Raw genomic sequence first — 19,442 nt, forward strand, 5'->3', positions numbered from 1 at the left:
TTTTGGTAGGCCGACAGGATATCACAATAGCCCCGGGACGTCGGGCTAATGATTTTGTGAGCCCTGTATTTAAATACAACAGGTTTACATAAAGACCTTATTAGACCTTTTAAGACCTTTTTTTAAGACCTTTTAATGTCATCTAGCCGGTTCTACCAGTGGTCCGAAGAACCCACTTATTTAAAAAAACAAACTAGTAGTGTCTGTTTTAACTAAAAAATGTTTAGGTGTCTAGTAGGATCTGACTGACTGTTCACAATTACCTCACTGACAGCAGAGGAAAACTCAGCTTTATAATGCTGTCTAAGGGCTGCTGCTATCCTCTGAGGGAGGCCAGGGAGCTGACTTGGCAGGGAACGCTGCTGAGATCACTAAACGTATGGCAAGCTTCCAAAAGCACAAAGCTGTCGCTGTCAGCAGCCATCTCCACAACAAATTGCTCTGGCTTTTAGATGTCATATTGGCGATGCAACATTAAGTCCTAAAGGGCTTCTGTTCTGCATATGCTGATGTATAGAGCACAGATGATTTTTTTCTTGTTTTTCTTCTCTTGAGTGTTGTTAAAGGCTAAATTTACCTGAAATGCAATAATTGCACAGCAGTATCAGTTCACGACCAGCAGTAGAATTAACGCGTTGGTAAGGCTGTCGCGTTGAAAAAATTTCCCTTGCGGTGATTTTGCGTGGCTTACTGGTATGCAGTTTTACTGCCTTTATTTATAAAATTAAAGTTATTATTTAAATCCATAACAACAAGGTGCACTGAGGTAGAATGCAGGATGTTACATGCCTTTTCCCTTATGAGAAAAAGATTAACACAAGCTATACTACTGCTGCTAAATATTATTATTATTATTTTTAAAGTCGGCAGATGATCATCATGTTTATAATGTTTCACGCAGATATTGTTGATGAAAAACTTGCATATCTAAATACCTAGATGAAAGTCAAGTGTTCAGTCAGTTAACAATAAAGCCACCGGCCCTTATCCACATGCCGCATCATGCCACGAATCTAAAAATGAAATATTATTTTCTATGAATGTACGCACACGGCGTTGTGACTCTGGACACTGCTCAAATCTCTGTCACCCCACAGAGAGCCACTCACATAGTTTAACATTAAATAACATCAAATTTGTCCCAAATCGTTAGTGATTAACATTGGCTGCTAACGTATTGCATTTGGAAGTAGACGTAATCTGACTAAGCCCGCGCTATTTAATGTGTCGTCCGGTGTGCGACCCCCTTCATTCTGTTATCGCAGTTTCACTTTTTTCCACTTTATTCGCTGTACAATTTAACGAAATATGAATAGCCTAGTATTACGTTTTAAATTGAAAAATTTATGAAAAACAAATTACTTACTTAATTCTTGACAATTTATTTGGCCTTTATTATATATGTATGATGTGTAAAACAAGAAGTGCATATTTCATTAACTTAATGTGAAAAGTGCGGTTGTTACAATTGCTTGTCATCTATGCAGTTGGCTTGTCAGTAGCGCGGTAATACAGGATTGCGGTTACCGCGACAGCCCTACGTGTTGGTGAAAATGTGTGTAGACTTTACATTTATTCATTTGGCCGGTGCTTTTATCCAAAGAGACTTGTGGTGCTTTCACGTGATGTGTTTTTAGATAAGACTTGCCGATATTGACTAAAATTAATAGGGATGCACCTATAAATGCCGATATACACTGATAATACGTGACCGATAACTATTCTGATATCATTCTGATATCATTCACAGCTATTTCATGTACTACGGCTTTTGATCAGTAAGTCCTTATCGATCTGAAATCACTGTTAGTTTGAGTTGTTTATAAGATGCATTTGAAAAAGCAACACTCGTCAAACATAATCATACATATTCTTTAATATAATGAAAATACCTGAAAAGGTTTGAAGAACAGCAATATAAATATATCCTTAAACCATTTCCTGGAGCTGCGTGTCATAGCTGCGTGTGTATGGTTCTTCGTCTGCAGCGCATATTGAGCACAAGAGCGCCCTCTAGCTTTTGGGTGTGGGCAATTCATTGAGAAGCATAGCAAGCATCATCTGCCGATATATCGGTGCACCCCTAAAAATTTCTCTCTTGTTAATTTTTTTATTAATTTTAGTTTTTTTATAAGTGGCAATTTACGATAAACTTCGGTATACCAAGTGGAATAAATGTTTGCCTGCAAGTCAAACTTCATGTGCAATGTCACATGACTGGAACCCATGACCTTTGCTCTTCCAACCAATTGAGGTACATCTTGATGTGTCACCACCGTACATGTACAATATTTTTGTATCCATTCAAAAATAATAAATACTCGTTATTTCAGACCTAAATATATAGAGTTTATGTCGTAGAGTCTTGATAGTATGTGACAGCAACGGCAAGTTGTTATTAAACTTTCACATGCTGCTTTTATCTTTGAATAAGTTGATGCATGTGTTAGTCTGACTTTTTCAGGAAACTAACTATTAATGTCCTCAACCGCATTATGAGATTGTTCTAGGTTCTCATAGACACAAGAAGAGACTGGTTACTGATTCTGTTTAACATTTAAGTCCAAACACAGAACTTGCCGCTTCATTTTATTAATTGGTTATCATGCTTTGTATATCAACTTACTCTACACTTTCATTCTTAGCAGTGTTCCCGTAGCTCATTTGGCAGCAGATTACGTGAGGTCATTGGTTCGATTTCCAGTAACACATACTGAATAGACTAAAAATAAATTTGGATAAAAATGTCTACCAAATGCAAAAATGTTAATGTAGTAGCTTCATACATACATCACAGATTGTTTCATGCCACTGAAACGGTTCACTATTTCCACTTTTAGCTCATTAAATCCTGTGAAGCAGTGGGAAGCTTTAAGCTCAGACGGTGGCTACGTCTGTCTGTCACTGCTCGTTCATATGTGCGAACAGTTTCTTTCTGTTATAAGCCAGTCTGGATGTGTAACAAGCTCCAGGTGTGTTTTGTTCATTCAGGGTAAATGTTGCTCAGACATTTACATGAGGTTGGAAACAATCCCAGCAGTTATATCTTGCTAACAGCATGAACACCTTTTCAGACCAGCAGGGTGGATGAAAACTGTTGCTATCTTTTGGGTCTATAAAGCTCCTTTACAAACGTATCGGTTAATGTCAGTCTGTGAGACCGTGCATTGGAGGATCTGGCTTATTGTGGCGATACTAGGGTCCTATGAAATATGTTAAATTTTTTCCAAAATTCCGTTTTATTTATTCTTAAATTCAGTGTTTTCCATTTTATTCTAAAATTCTGTGTTTTCTGTTTTCATTTTTCTGGATTCTGGTTTTAATGGTTAAATTAAATTAAATTAAAAAAATTATATCTTATCAACTGAAAACATTAAATGAATACAATTTAACAAAAATTTATTGAAAGTTTGAATTAAAATTACATATAGGCTGATGTATTTTGGCTGCATTGACCTGATGCTCGTACTGGTTGTCATTTGTTACCAAACATGTTCTCTTAGAAACAGTTTGGAGTGTCTCCCCCCTCAGCTATAGTAGTAAAGTTGTTGAACAGGTTGGTTTAGTAAGTTGCTGATGGAATTCAAACTATGACAAACCAATCCATCGGGCTTATCTTATCTATGTCCGTGTGTACTCATGTTAGTGTGTGTTCCCACAAGAACTTCACCTATATAGTCCATGACCGCTACTAGACACTACACGTTTAATTATGTCACTAATAGTTGAAATTCATTGCTGTCATGTAATCCGTTACCTCGTAAGTCAGCTACGTTAAATTTATGCACACATTTAAGCATATGTAATTTTAGTGTAAGGCGACCAATGCAAATCAGGATAAAGGCAAAATAAACAGCTTTAGGATTCAACTGCTGATCTTGAAGCCCCATTCTAATTTGTTGACTGTTGATGACCTGCTTACTTGTACATCATCTTTTAAATGTGACTCATATCTGGTATGTGCATTTACACTAAACACTTGACAAAACAATTCAAGGTAGACATAATGGCCGAGAGTAAAACGAAATTATTATACAATATTTAAATACAAGTTTATACCGCTTGATTTCTGTAACAAGACATAAAACTTCAACAATAATCTGCTAAGTCGAGCCGTCGTTATTTGCCAACGTCGCTTTTTCAATGACATACGACACATCTTGACGCTGAAGATTGAAGATTTTTCGCTTGCATTGCACACAAAGAATGCATGTATCCGACTCTCATCTGATTTATTTCCACACATGAATGAGGCCTGAAACCGATCGGGGAATATTGGAATCTATACACTTTTTTCTGTATGCACTAAATGGCGGTGCCGTAGTTGGATAGTGCAGATTAGAGGGCCATATTATCCCCTTCTGACATCACAGGGGAGACAAATTTCAATGACCTCGCTTGCAAAGAATGGTTTATCAAAACTAAGTTACTGGTTTGTTCTTTTTCATGTTTTCTAGGTTAATAAAACCACTCGGGACCCAATTATAGCACTTAAACATGGAAAAAGTCAGATTTTCATTATATGTCCACTTTAAATTAAGTGCAAATGTTTTTTGTTTTTTTTTGAAGGGTACTGACCTTGTGACAGCTAGCAGTGATTTTTTTGACAATTTTTTTCTGATAGTGTACAGTACGAATTGATCTACCACTTGCTTTCATGAGTTAAAGGAAATCACCCCATTTATTGTTGTTTCCCTACATTCATCTATTGAAAATTACATTAAAAGTGCTTTTCTAATCTTTTCTCTAACACACATATAAGTACTTATCTAATCTTTACAATGACAAATATAATGTAATTATCCATCTCTGATATTTTTATGTTTACTTAAATTACAGAAATAAAATTTTACAAGCACGACTCCACATCTTGTTGATCTATCCAAACATGATTAGTCTATTGTATTGTTGTTAAGAGGGGCTCGACTAATGGACCTATTGTTTTCAACAGGATGGGGAGTTCCTGGTGCGGACGCACCATGTGGAGTATGTCGACGGGGGGATCCTGGACCCAGATGACATGGTCGAAGACCTGGTCGAAGACAAAGACAAGGTAAGAACGCGGTGGCTTTGTAAAAATCTCTTGTTTTGTGTTTAGCCATCACATAATACACTCTTCTATCTATCTCTTCTATGATTACGAGCAAAGAACCACTTTTGGTGCTATATAGAACCGTTTGTTTTTAGAGTGTACTTAACTTAAATGAATTTTATGTGTTTTCAGAAAGCGATACAGTTTGCCTGACGTAAACTACGTATAGCCACAATAACAAAAACTTTGAAATATATATATTCAAAAGTTCATGTTTTAAGGCACATGGACTATATGAGGTGGACTTTATGGCTCAAAACTGTAATGTCTTTATCGTACCCAATTTGTTAAACTGCAATGTGTTTCCTGTCTGTGAATTCATAAACAAATACAAGTGTAGGTTAAGAAACGGCAGCAACTTGCAAAGCCAGTTATGTACAGCGTGTTTAGCTTTGCGTGGGACGTGACGTCCTGTCAGGACTTGTTTAGCCTGCCCTTCCTGCCTTGCTGATTGGTGCACATGCTGATGACATCATTACTACTTTAGGTGCAGGCTTGTGTGTTGTTTTGAAACTAGTTTGGCAGTGTTTAGTTAAAACCAGTTGTGCTTTTTTCTGATTTTGAAAATAAATGAACCCACAACCCTGACTCGATTGTTTTAGATTAAGTATCTAAAGTTAGCCTGGGTAATTTAAATTATGACAGAATTTATATTTTAATTGTAATGCTTTTTAATGCTTTCGATTTGTTATAAATTTTAAATGATATAAGCCTACATAGTTATAGGTCTATCTACATAAATGTAACAAATGATCAATACTTTGCAGAAGCGAAGTAATTGCTTATAAAATATTCATATAGTGCAGATTATAATGATGTTTGATTAAGTCAAAGTTTCTTTCATTTGCATTTTCAATTTTATTGTGTTCTGAAAAGTGGTTTAGTTTGCCATGAATTAAGTAAGCTAGTCAATCTATTTGCGAAGTGAAGTTTGTGATAGTCCTGTTGTTTAGCTGTTAGAGATGAATAGTGAGCTAATTATCCCTAATTTGTTTTTCATTTTAATCATATGGTCATTGTTTTTTACTGTAATACGGATATAAATTACAGAGACTGTACATGCTGCTATGCAAATATGCACATCTAAACATTAAGGGCTTATTTAAATTCAAATTAGAGAGGGAATATAATTATTTACTTGTCATACATTTATATTTTAACTAAGTGCACTACAACATCCTCCCAGATAAGAGTTGAACAGTATGCATTTATATATTTATGTCTGTTGGGAAGATGCACTTGATTTCCATACCTTAAATGGAAAGTTCACCCAAAAATGAAAATTCTGTCATAATTTTCTCATCCTCATGTTTTTCAAAACCTGTAAGAATCAGAGATGCGAACTTGTCACCTTTTGCAAAATTAGCAGTTTTGGATCCAAAATAGGTACTTCTTGTGATTCATCAGATCCAATTTGAAAATGGGGGGTAAGAGGGGTCTGCGACAGTGTCAAAATCATGTCCAGCTATTGTTGTAACAATGTGCACAATGAACAATGTAAAAATGAACAATATATTGTATATAAGCATTTATTAATTCTATATATTATATATATTACATGTATTAATTCTTGTTTATGTAATTACAGTAATTGATAGGCCTGTCACGATTATGAAATTTGGCTGACGGTTAATTACCTAATAAACTGTGACGATTAATTGCCTGTTTTAGGACTTTGACGATTAATTGTCTGTTTATTGCTTTAACATTTAATTTTCATGCATTACATAACACATATTTAAAAGTAATTATTTAATGAATATATCTTTCAAAAAATGAAAATTCTTCATAAGAAATAAACACAATAAAGTGTCTGAAAAATAACTGAAAATAAAAATGCAATCAAAATAAACTGACTATACCAGAACAGTCCTTTAATATTAGCCAATCCTACTAAGGTCATATTAGTACTGGACCACATGTCTGTAGTGGCTGCAAAAAGTCAATTCCTTACAGATCTTTAAGAATAGCATCCTTCACTTCCCTAAATTTGGAATTGCTGTTTTAGAAATGTATGTTTTACCTGTCAGTTCATACTGCTTATCAAAGTTTTGCAGCATTTCTTTAAATGCTGTTTTTTTCTACTGTATTGAATGGCTTTGCATGTATTGCATTACACTGTCAGTTAAGGAGCGCCAATAGATACTGTCTTGTTTATACAGGCACTGCAGCTCCCCTTTGTGTTTTTTAAAGAGATGTGCAGTCATTGCGGTAATCTGAAATCATCGCGATGAGGTCAAACAATAGCGATGAGACGATTATTTAATCATTGTTACAGCCCTAGTAATTGATGTTAGTTTATGGTGCATTGACTAATGTTAACAGTTTCAACTATGATTACAAAAATGTATTAGTAAATGCTAAAATTAATAAGGTTACAATTAATTAATAAGTAATTAATAAAAAGAATTAAAATGAAAAACAAATAATAATTGATATATAAACTGTTTTATATGTTGATGTCCATAGGTAGGAAAACAAATATGATGGGTTTCAATGGGTACCGTCGACTGTGTGCTTACCATCATTTATAGTAACTTAATTTGTGTTCATCAGAAAAAAGAAATTCATACAGGTTTAGAACAACATGAGGATGAGAAAATAATGACAGAATTTTTTTTTAGATGAACTACCCCTTTATGCATTTTCTGACAAAATTCTCAGTTAGCAATGGTTACCCTTACTAGGTTTGCTGCCCAAGTGCCAGGATGCTTTAGGTAGTTACCAAGGGTTGCTTTATGAATGGTTGCTGTAAGGTGTTCAGAGATGTTCTGTTTTTTTAGGGCTTTGCTTTGCAGTTCCTGTGGTTTGTTGCTTACTGGTCCCAGAAAATCCACCCCAAAGTCTTTGTTTTTTTTGGTAGCCAGGACATGGCATCTTTGTTTTCTGTCTTTTACCATAAATCTTTTTTTCGTTTTATCTCTAATGTTCTTTGCCTGCACTTTTCATCAGATTTCATGCCTACCTGTGAGGCCTAAAATGGTCTCTACTTTTGACTTAGGACTAAATAGGAACTGAGAACTCTTTTGCGCTTTAACTCGCTGCTAACCTGCATGATGTTGCATTCCAACCTTTTTTTTTCTTACTATTTACACTCAAAACCTATTTTCGCAAAGCCATTTTTCACATCCACCACCCCCTTTATTGCCCATTATGCAGCAGAGCGCCTTAAGTCTCCGTTATTATAATCTTTATCCTACTTTGGAAACACTCCACTGAGACGTGACTTCGCTGTTAGTACCGCATGCTAATCAACTTTAATACGAAGTAGCACAAGGGAGTCGCAGCATCTTCATTAGACCATTCTTCACCTCCTACGGAGGTTGATTAGGAGTGAAGTTGCCATGGCGATGGAATCAGATTTCAGCCCCTCCCTTACTCTGATGCCCATTAACCCCCAGCTGGAAACGATGGTGCTTGGCCTGACCCCTGGGCCCTGGCCATGAATATTCAGTGTAGGATGATGAATGACGCTAATGCGCCGAGTTGCTGTAGTCGGGGGCCCGGTGGACCCCGGGAGACGGAAAGGTCAGGCTGTGAGGATTTGCCGCACTGTTTCTTTTAGTCAATTAAACACTTAATCACTTTGTTTTGTCTATTTAGCCTTTTTTCATTCTTTGGTGCATGTTCTTTGAACTGATACTCATTTCAGGGTTGATTATGGTGCTCTTTGGTGTCTCTTTCTGTGATTAGGTGTCTGAAGAAATGGTTACCCCCTTAAATTAAAATTTAGTAATTTATTACTCACTCTCATGTCATTTCAGCTGGTAAAATTTGCTTTTTCCATAGAGCACAAAAGAAAAGCAGGGTGTCAAGCCCAAAACACGCCATAAAGTGGTCTAGTGAACTATATTTCAAGTCCTCCACATTACAGCATATTGGATAGCCTGTGTTCCTGTAGCTCATTTGGTAGAGCATTGCGTTAGCATTGCAAAAGGTCATGGATTTGACCCCAGGAACAGACTTACTGATACAATGTGTATTCTGTAACGCAATCAAGTCATGCGAAAAAGTTATAATTTGCGCAAACGACATGATCGAGGTGAATATTATGCATTTGCAGCAATCACGTCGTCAGGTGCTAATTTGCGTCTATTTGCATCAATTTATATGTAATCTATTCACACACAAAATTAAATTCACTTTTGGTAAGCACACACCAAATGTCGCTTTGGATAGAAGCATCCCTAAAATGCATATGTAAATATTAAATCTTGTTTGGGTTCGCCTTCAAATAAAATATAAAGCATCAATAAAAAAAATTATGTTTCTGAATTTGTAGACGATTGTGTTAGCAGCGCACAGGTCATTGGTTTGCCCGCAGGAACACACTTACTGAAAAAAAAAATGCTGTAATGCAATCAAGTCATGCGAAAAAGTTACAATTTGCGCGAACGACATAATCTAGGCGAATATTAGGCATTTGCAGCAATTACGTCGTCAGGTGCTAATTTGCGTCTATTTGCATCTTTGCATTAATTTATATGTAATCTATTCACATAAATAATTAAATTCACTTTTGGTAAGCACACATCAAATGTCGCTTTGAATAGAAGCATCCCCAAAATGCATACGTAAATATTAAATCTTGTTTGGGTTCACCTTCAAATAAAATATAAAGCATCAAGAAATTTTTTTCTGAATTTGTAGACAATTGTGTTAGCAGTGCACAGATCATTGGCTTCACCCCAGAAACACACTTACTGATAAAATGTATGCTGTAAGTGTAATGCAATCAAGTCATGCGAAAAAGTTACAATTTGCGCGAACGACATAATCAAGGCGAATATTAGGAATTTGCAGCAATTACGTCGTCAGGTGCTAATTTGCGTCTATTTGCATCAATTTATATGTAATCTATTCACACACAAAATTAAATTCACTTTTGGTAAGCGCACACCAAATGTCGCTTTGGATAGAATATGCAAATATTAAATCTTGTTTGGGTTCGGCTTCAAATAAAATATAAAGCATCAAGCTAAAATTTTATGTTCCTGAATTTGTAGACAATTGTGTTAGCAGTGCACAGATCATTGGCTTCACCCCAGAAACACACTTACTGATAAAATGTATGCTGTAGGTGTAATGCAATCAAGTCATGCGAAAAAGTTACAATTTGCGCGAATGACATAATCAAGGCGAATATTAGGCATTTGCAGCAATTACGTCGTCAGGTGCTAATTTGCGTCTATTTGCATCAATTTATATGTAATCTATTCACACAAATAATTAATTTCACTTTTGGTAAGCGCACACCAAATGTCGCTTTGGATAGAATATGTAAATATTAAATCTTGTTTGGGTTCGACTTCAAATAAAATATAAAGCATCAAGCTAAAAATTTTATGTTCCTGAATTTGTAGACAATTGTGTTAGCAGTGCATAGATCATTGGCTTCACCCCAGAAACACATTTACTGATAAAATGTATGCTGTAGGTGTAATGCAATCAAGTCATGCGAAAAAGTTACAATTTGCGCGAATGACATAATCAAGGCGAATATTAGGCATTTGCAGCAATTACGTCGTCAGGTGCTAATTTGCGTCTATTTGCATCAATTTATATGTAATCTATTCACACAAATAATTAATTTCACTTTTGGTAAGCGCACACCAAATGTCGCTTTGGATAGAATATGTAAATATTAAATCTTGTTTTGGTTCGGCTTCAAATAAAATATAAAGCATCAAGCTAAAAATTTTATGTTCCTGAATTTGTAGACCATTGTGTTAGCAGCGCACAGGTCATTGGTTTGATACCCAGTAAACAGACGCAACGTTAAAATGATTTTCTTGAACGTACTCTTGAACGTAGAAGTTGCTGTTAATAAAAGTGTCAGCCAAATGCTTACATGTAAAATATAAATATCGTAAGGGTTTTGCCTTGAAACGTTTTTTTTATTTTTTTTTATTCAACAAAATTACCAAACTATATTAAAAACAGAAAACTGCCAGTAGATGAAACTGATGATGCAGAAACTGTAATTCCAATTATCGGCCAATTTATTGCTTTTTAATTTTTTGAAGCATCCTAAGAAGGTCACTCAATGTCCTGAATTGGTTTCAGTTATAATTACTCTCGCATAAATTTTGCATTCGTCTGACTGCTGTCAACCTCCAAAGATAAATGTTCAGGAATAGAATATGTCGATAAAACTTGATATCCCGAATTATCATACTGACCATAAACGGTTCCTCGCCCACATCTCTGAGGTAATTATCATGCATTCGGCTGCCCGTCTTTCTTTCCCTAATGCCATAATCAACCACTTGAGGTGAAAAATTATGTCTCTCTCTCTCTCTCTCTCTCTCTCCCTCTCTGTGTGTGTGTGTAACACTTTTTCTTAAATCCATAAAATGACCTAAAAACATCTACTACACCCTGTGATGACAGAGTACTGTACTTACCCAGGATCCACATTACCTATCATTCACTCACTTGCGCTCACTGAGGCATTATGGGTCTGTCACCATGTGCCAGTGCTATAAGTCTTTTGAATGGGCCGGTTGTGAGCCATTTAGACGTAATTGTTTTATTTGGATCTTGGTCAGAGAACCCATGAAGCGTTTACAAGATTTCTATTGATTCCTATTATCATAACATGTAAGCTCTGCGTACTGCTTATTGCTGGCTCTTAAGACAACATCTTAACTTCTCCCTCATTTGTTAGTCACTTGGGATAAATATAAGTAGATTAAAACCCAATTTAAATCCTACAGGACAAACCAAAATTGGTTCATGTAGTAGAAGTCTTATTAAATAATATTGTCTAATATCATATACACGTATACCATCTTACATGGGTTTTTTTTTTTCATTAGCATTTTTTAAAATACTTTCATGGTTAATTTTGTTATTCTGAAGCTAGTGGCAAGTGGGTGTTGGTTGGGTGTACAAATAAATTTTATTTGCTAAATTAAAGAATGTGTGACATAACATCTACAACATGGTAACTATGTGGACACCCCCTCTCCGATGCCCGGGTTGGCCAGGCCCCTTCTTTCGAAGACAAATTGTCATGCTATAACAATGATATTCTCTTGTGTGCTTTAAGTCTTGTGGCAACATCCATTTTCTGTAACAGCACGGCAAAGCCCCTGTGCACAAAGCGAGGTCCATATAGAAATGATTTACTATAAGCCTGGTGTGGAACAACACGACTTGCCTGCACAAAGCCCAGACCTGAACCCCAGCTGAACGTCTTTGGGATAAATCAGGACCCCGACTGCGAGCTAAAACTCATCATCACCCGACATCAGTGCCTGACCTCACTGACGCTCTCGAGTCTGAATAGGAGCAAATCCCTGCAGCAATGTTTCAATGTCTAGTGGAAAAGCTTTCCAGAAGTGTCTGCCAATGGCTTTGATATTAAAGGCTCAACAAGCACACATCGTGAATGCCCACATATTTCTTCTAGATTGCTTAATTTCTTAGATTTAAAGTGCTATTAAATAACAATTAAATTAACTAAAAAAAAGGAAAAGAGAATGAGCGAGCAATCTGGTTTATTTCTTTAACTTGTAAATGAATCAAGATTCTAGTTGCATTTAAATTGTGCAATTTATCATTCACTGATTCCCCTCGTACCCGTCATGATTTTATAAACAAGCATTTTTCCTCTGATTTTGGTGGTTCTTTCAAGCAGCGGTCATCTGTGTAATGTTTTGGACCATGAAAACATTCCTAATGAATTTGGCATGCAAATTAGCACATATTTCAAAGCTCATTCAGAACTGAATGAGCGTCAAGTAATTCACGTTATTGTCGACCGCAATTAATATGCAAATTTGAGTATTTCTGGTCGATAGTGATGTGGCATCCTGCTAATTTCGAAACGCTCTTTTGTTTTGCATTACACGTCTGTCGTTTATTGAGAGCGAGATCGCAGCATCTGAATGAAGCCTGATTGCTAAAGCAGATGAACGTTTAACCGCTGTGGCTTTCGAAATTTTGACGCCGTAGTTAAGCGCTATTCAGCTAATGCGAGCCGTGGATTCATTCGATTACATTGCAAATGCAGAAGGATGATTTTAATAAAAAAAATAACACAATACATGAAGAACGTGATTGATTGGGGCCATTCAGAAACTAGAAAGAGGGCAGCGGGAAGTCATTTTTACTGATGAACAAATATCTGTGATGATTTCGGCATCTGTGTGTGAGAGTGAATGAATAGTTACTTTCACATAGACTCAATATTTTTATATATATAATAACAGCAAAAACAAATTTTCGGTGTTCGGCCAAACAAGTGAAAAGGCTGAATACATTTTACCGAACAATGAGGTCTTTGATGACGTGACTGAATAGCAATCAGAGCAGAATGACATTGTTAAATTGTTAAATAATGTGAAATAAACAGTAAAAATGACATTCTGAAAATGTAACTTGTGTAATGATGAGAAAATTGGCAAAATGAATAGTTAGGTTGTTCTTTTGGTGCATCTTTGCAAAACACATTACTGAATTGTTAACCAGTCAGGGTTTTATGACACTCAACATTAATATTCATTGTAGTTGTGTTCATTGAGTTCATTGTATATTCTAATAGTAAAGTGTTGCAACGTTGTGCATGTTAAATCTTATTGAGCAAGCGTCTGTTATGCATTCTCATTCCTTGTGCTTGACTCCCATTGATATCCCAGACTGGGAGAATGTTTCAGTACTCCAGAACAAAAGCTTTGATGAGGGCATGACGTACTTTGCCTGTAGTTTTTTTTTAAGCACACAATAAAGTGCTGTCATTTAATCAGACGAATTGCAACAAACGTGCATCACGTTGCAAAGAAACTCCTGCGATGAAAAGCCACAGATGTAATTGTGCACAGTCAATGAGTGGTGACTAATATTGTCTGTACTTGTTTAGTTATTTGCATAGAGTTTTCAAAGACTTGTTTACCTTTTGTCTGTATAACATTATTTGTAGAGTACACTGTAAAAACTGATATGAAATCAACATATATTTTTATGTTACTTTAACTTAACAAGTTAAGTTAAACAATTTCAACTTGTTTTTTGTACGTTATGTCAAGTTATCACAAGTCAAAACCTTAAATGGTAAGTTGAATTGACTTGCATTTTTTACAGTGTAGGTTTACCTGTTGATGGCATTGCATTCTCTTAAGTAATTGTTCATAACATGCTTTAGGTGTAGGGCTCGACAATAGTGCTAAAAACTTTTTTTTTAAATGTAGCCTTAAAATATTAGGTAATGTTAACTAAAACTTAGAGTAAATGTAACTTAAAATTTCTAGTACTAAATTTCAAGTTGACTTAACTTGAAATAATTTATAATATCAATTGCTCTGTCCAACTTTTCCACTTTCAAAGGCTGTTTTTTTAATTGTATTAATTTTACTTTGGTGTTCATATACACTAGTCAACATTTAAAGTGGGTCAAAACCTTTTATAAAAGTTTGAACAATACCTGTTCTTGTCTTAGGACAACTTTAATGACAACATTTTGGATCTACTTTAAATGTTGACTATTGTAGTTGCATTTTTTGACATGCATTTTCAGATATTGTGGAGAGAAATGCAGTACATTCTGCTGAACAGGTTGTAAGCAAACATGAATCACCCTAATGATGATTTTACAAAAATTGTTATTTACAACAAAACAACATCAATACTACTAAGAGCTTAAACCTTTATGAACAACCACTTAAGAACCATTTATCAGTGCTTATTCTAGTTCAAACATAAATCAAATTATTCAGGTGCAAATGATTGTATATTCCTCATATTTTGAACTTTTTTATGAAAAGTTTTATAGTTTTATGAAATTTAAATTTATGTTAAAAGCTAAATGAACTATGTCCGACACAAAATATTAAGTGAAGTTTACTTGATTGTTGAAGTAAAGACATTTGGGTTTACAGTCTGTATGTTTAAGTGTACATTCACACATTACTTTGCACTTTTATATTTATATTTTATATTTATATAGATTACTTTTACTGGAGTCTCTGCTCATTTATGATTTCATGATTTTCATGAAATTGTATTCTGTATTATGACTTATTTTTCCTGACAGTTTTTGCTGATGAGAATAGCATGTTGAATCTCTACAGCTTTCATATGAGGTTTTAACCTCTTGGCATATTGGCATCATTATGGAGTCATAATTATAGTGACCATACCATTTGTGTAGAAATGACATTTACTGGTACAAAGTGAAGGCTGGCCAAGTCTTGAGGTCAACATTAATTAGTGTTCTCACTTAGTAGACAACCTTTCACGAGCTTAAGTTTCTTCAGCCCTGTCCCAAATGACATGCTTAATGCGGACTTGCATGCTTGGTTTGCACAGGTCTGTTGCTGTAAGTTTGAGACTGCCTCACTTGTCATATTAAAGATGCTGACTACCATACAGTCTTTCACCTATTGACATAACATCTGCATTTATTAATTTACCAAATGCTTTTATCCTAAGCAAATTGTACAAATTTTAAACAGTACCTGTTCCTTGGGTTCAAACTCATGACCTTTGTTTTGCTAACACAGGAACTACCAAACCATCTTGCAGCAAAATTACACCAAAATGTGTGGACTTTTAGATGAAAAAGATTGTAGGCATCTTAAGGGACAAGACTTTGGAGGTCACGAATACAATCTATTTCGAAATTATTACAATAAACACATAACAGGACATTTACCCTTAGGGTATGATTTTTGCATTGTAATATTTTCATAACAATTTCCCTGCAATTCTCATTAATATACAGTAAAGTGAAAACATTTATTGTGAAGTAGGGCTGTGACGTTTGTCATCAGCACTGCACAACCGCGGTGGTGAAGTGGGACTTGCAGTGTTGTGCACGTCACAAAAAATGAAAAATATAAATTACGGTCTCGCACAGTAAGATGTCTTAAAGTTCGAGCACCCACCAAAATGGCAAAGCGCATATGCTTGTTTGCTTCAGATTTGGTGTCTAAAACTACGCAGAAAATGTGACCGTGCCGCTATCCTCCTTTTCCTGGCGCCTGTAAACACATATATGTATTATATGAAATAATACGGACGTGTAATGGTGTGGGGGATGTTTTCTTGGCACACTTTAGACCCCTTAGTGCCAATTGGGCATTGTTTAAATGCCACGGCCTACCTGAGCATTGTTTCTGACCATGTCCATCCCTTTATGACCACCATGTACCCATCTTCTGATGGCTACTTCCAGCAGGATAATGCACCGTGTCACAAAGCTCGAATCATTTCAAATTGGTTTCTTGAACATGACAATGAGTCCACTGTACTAAAATGGCCCCCACAGTCACCAGATTTCAACCCAATAGAGCATCTTTGGGATGTGGAACGGAAGCTTCGTGGCCTGGATGTGCATCCCACAAATCTCCATCAACTACAAGATGCTATCCTATCAATATGGGCCAACATTTCTAAAGAATGCTTTCAGCACCTTGTTGAATCAATGCCATGTAGAATTAAGGCAGTTCTGAAGGCGAAAGGGGGTCAAACACAGTATTAGTATGGTGTTCCTAATAATCCTTTAGGTGAGTATGCATTATAAACTAAAGATGCAACAACTAATGGAATAGTCAATAATATTCGATAATGACAATAGCGTTCAACAAACGTTATTATCTATTAGCTTGGTCTGTGATGTCATTTGCCGGCCTTTCGATTGCATGCAGCTATATCATGTAGCATAGAGCAGCGGGAGGTACATGATGACCCGAGAGAGTGCAATGATTGCCTGGACGATGGCTTTTAAATAAAAGTTTAATTTCTTTGTTTAATATAAGTGACTTTGTCTTTATTGGGAGCAGATGTGCTTGACTTTAACTAATCGATGATGATGTTTGTTGACTGCTTTTGACATTATCAAATATTATCCACGACTATTCGATTACTTATTGCAGCTCTACATGAAATGTTAAATCAAAGTTGCATGCTTCCAGCATATCTCCCCTGTGTCTTCATCAGCCCTCATGCACTCAAATGCACTTGACGGACTGCTTGACAGTGTTTGTTAAGTCTCGACTCACCCTCTTCACCCATAATTTGCTAACTCTCGACACAAGCGTCAAGTCACACACATCAGCCTTCCCAACACGCCGCTTTTGAGGAGGTTACCAAGTCAACCTCACCGGATAAAACTAATAAAACACATTGTGCGAAACGCTCTGCTGCAATTATAAACCGTAAACTCGCACCTGGGTCCCCCACACCGTCCACCAATCAGCAGTCATCACGCCCTTCATTATTATTATTATCAATTTTCACAGGCACCCGCCACGCTAATTAATTGTCTTAACGAATGGGCCTTTCTTGATGAGACGGTAATGAGTCTGAATAGCCCTCTTGAAACAGACAGCGTTCGTCTGGGAAACACACACTTATCAGATACACGCTGTCAACTCCTATTTCTCAAAGTACGTCTCGAAGCTATGATGGATTGTAATTGTGCGTCTCGGCCCAGAATGATTTTTATTAGAGAGGTGCATTGCATTTGATCAGAGGAACTTTCAAAGCTAGACTGCTTTATTGTTTTTTACTGTAAGTAAATCATGTATTACCAGCATCTGTGTGATATATTCATCTGAAAGAGGGACTCGTGCCTAATCCAAAGACTTTATTTCGTTTGTTGACATATTTCATGTTAAAATGGGAAGTTGGGGGCATATCATAGGATGTCCTTTTTTTTTAAAAAGCCAATAACTTAATTTATGTAATAACTTGGCAGAACTATGATTTGTAGCTTGTTAATCCGAGAGGGAATGATCTCATACTAAAGAGCAACATTTTTTATCTGCCTATTTAAAGCATGAGTTGCCTGTATTTTTGTCTGTTTTCCCGGAAGACGTGCATATACTGTACGTAAATGTATTTTGTCAACTTTTAAAGTACACTAAAATAAGGATGATCTCAGAATAAAAATATGTTGATTGCTTATTTATTTGAATTTGATTTCAATCCAGCATTCTTTAAAAGCCAAAAGTTGTTTTCAACCATTGTTAGAGAATGAATGCGTGTGTGCCCTCTGCTGGTGCCAAATTGGCCTAAGGGGTAAAAAGTTTAAACAGGGGTTCATTTATCTTAGCTTAAAGGATCTTCCAATTTTAGAGATACTATTTTTGTTTGAAGCAGACTTGATTGCAATAAATGTTATTTTGGATGGTCAACTGGAATTTCGATTTTTTTTCCCCGATTGTCCATAACTTTATGGATATTGTGTACTTTTTGTTACAAACTGGGAATAATATCTTGCTACTGCAAGTAAAATTACATGGGGAGCCTTCTTTAAGTAAATGTATGATTATTATGGTTTTAAATGACATATAACACATTTCCTTTCGAGGACAATACAGTTTTGATGTCCTACATGAGTATTTATATTATTGTGAAATGTAATAGTTAATTAAAAGCTGTAGTTTTTACATTTTAACATTGAAATCATATCAAAATTATGATCATAAATATGAATGTGTAGATTCAATTGAAGAAGTCTCCCAGCATTTAAGAGACACGTTTTAATTTCGGCATCCTGCTCACACCTCAAAATAATTTTGGCAAAAATTACAGCCCAGATGTCTTTTCTGTGGGCCTAAAAAACTGTCATAATAAAAAATGTACCTTTTCTATCACTGTCTGGGGTGGTCCCGTTTTATCCCCTTTACATAGGTTTATAAAACATAATTACATTAAATAAATACATTACTGTACCTTAAGGACCTGTTGTGTACATTTTAAAGGTACAGTTAAATAGGGGTGTGCAAAAAAATCGATTCACATTTGAATCGCGATTCAAGCATTGCCGATTCAGAATCGATTCATAGAATTCCAAAAATCGATTCATATATATATTTTTTAACGCCGTGTTACTATCGTCCTGAAATGAGTTTATCTCAGTATTCCCATAGATGGCGCGTAGAAGTCACACTGACGCCTGCACACTCTTGTCACAGTGTTTCCCCACACATTGCTGTGCAGCGCTGCCCAGGTTAACAAGTGCCCAAGTAAATCTGGCATCAAATTTTGTCTTTTTTGTTTTTCCGTGATGATGACACTCGACATAATGAGTTCGGTGTGCGTTCACGTGCTCTGTTTCTCAATGAATTGGGATGCGACGCGAACAACCTCGGTGTGCGTTCACGTGCTCTGTTTCTCAATGAATTGGGATGCGACGCGAACAAGCTCGTGTCACATTGTATCCTTCATGTTTCTGAACTTGAGCAAAGTTTTACCATTAGAGGACTTCACGGAGCACCCGCGGCTGGTTCCGGGTTTTTATTTGAAATGGTCAGTTGGGTCCGGGTCAGTCATAGTTAATTACTCCGGGTCCCGAGTCTGATTAATATTGTGTGTAAAACCCGAGTCGTTCAGAGAATGG

At 36.0% G+C, this 19,442-nt stretch overlaps 1 protein-coding gene across 2 annotated transcripts in view; it reads left to right on the forward strand.

Annotated features, from left to right (window-relative positions):
- The window catches only part of pard3ba (par-3 family cell polarity regulator beta a), a 190,150-nt gene that overhangs the window by 8,178 nt on the left and 162,530 nt on the right, over window positions 1-19,442 (forward strand). For both annotated transcript variants that reach the window (XM_073866239.1, XM_073866240.1), the window contains exon 2: window positions 4,952-5,053. In XM_073866239.1, coding sequence (XP_073722340.1) covers window positions 4,952-5,053 — 102 coding nt within the window. The remainder of the gene's footprint in view (window positions 1-4,951; window positions 5,054-19,442) is intronic.

This window comes from Misgurnus anguillicaudatus, chromosome 3 (genome assembly GCF_027580225.2).
Source record: "Misgurnus anguillicaudatus chromosome 3, ASM2758022v2, whole genome shotgun sequence".
Taxonomy (NCBI): Eukaryota; Metazoa; Chordata; class Actinopteri; order Cypriniformes; family Cobitidae; genus Misgurnus; species Misgurnus anguillicaudatus.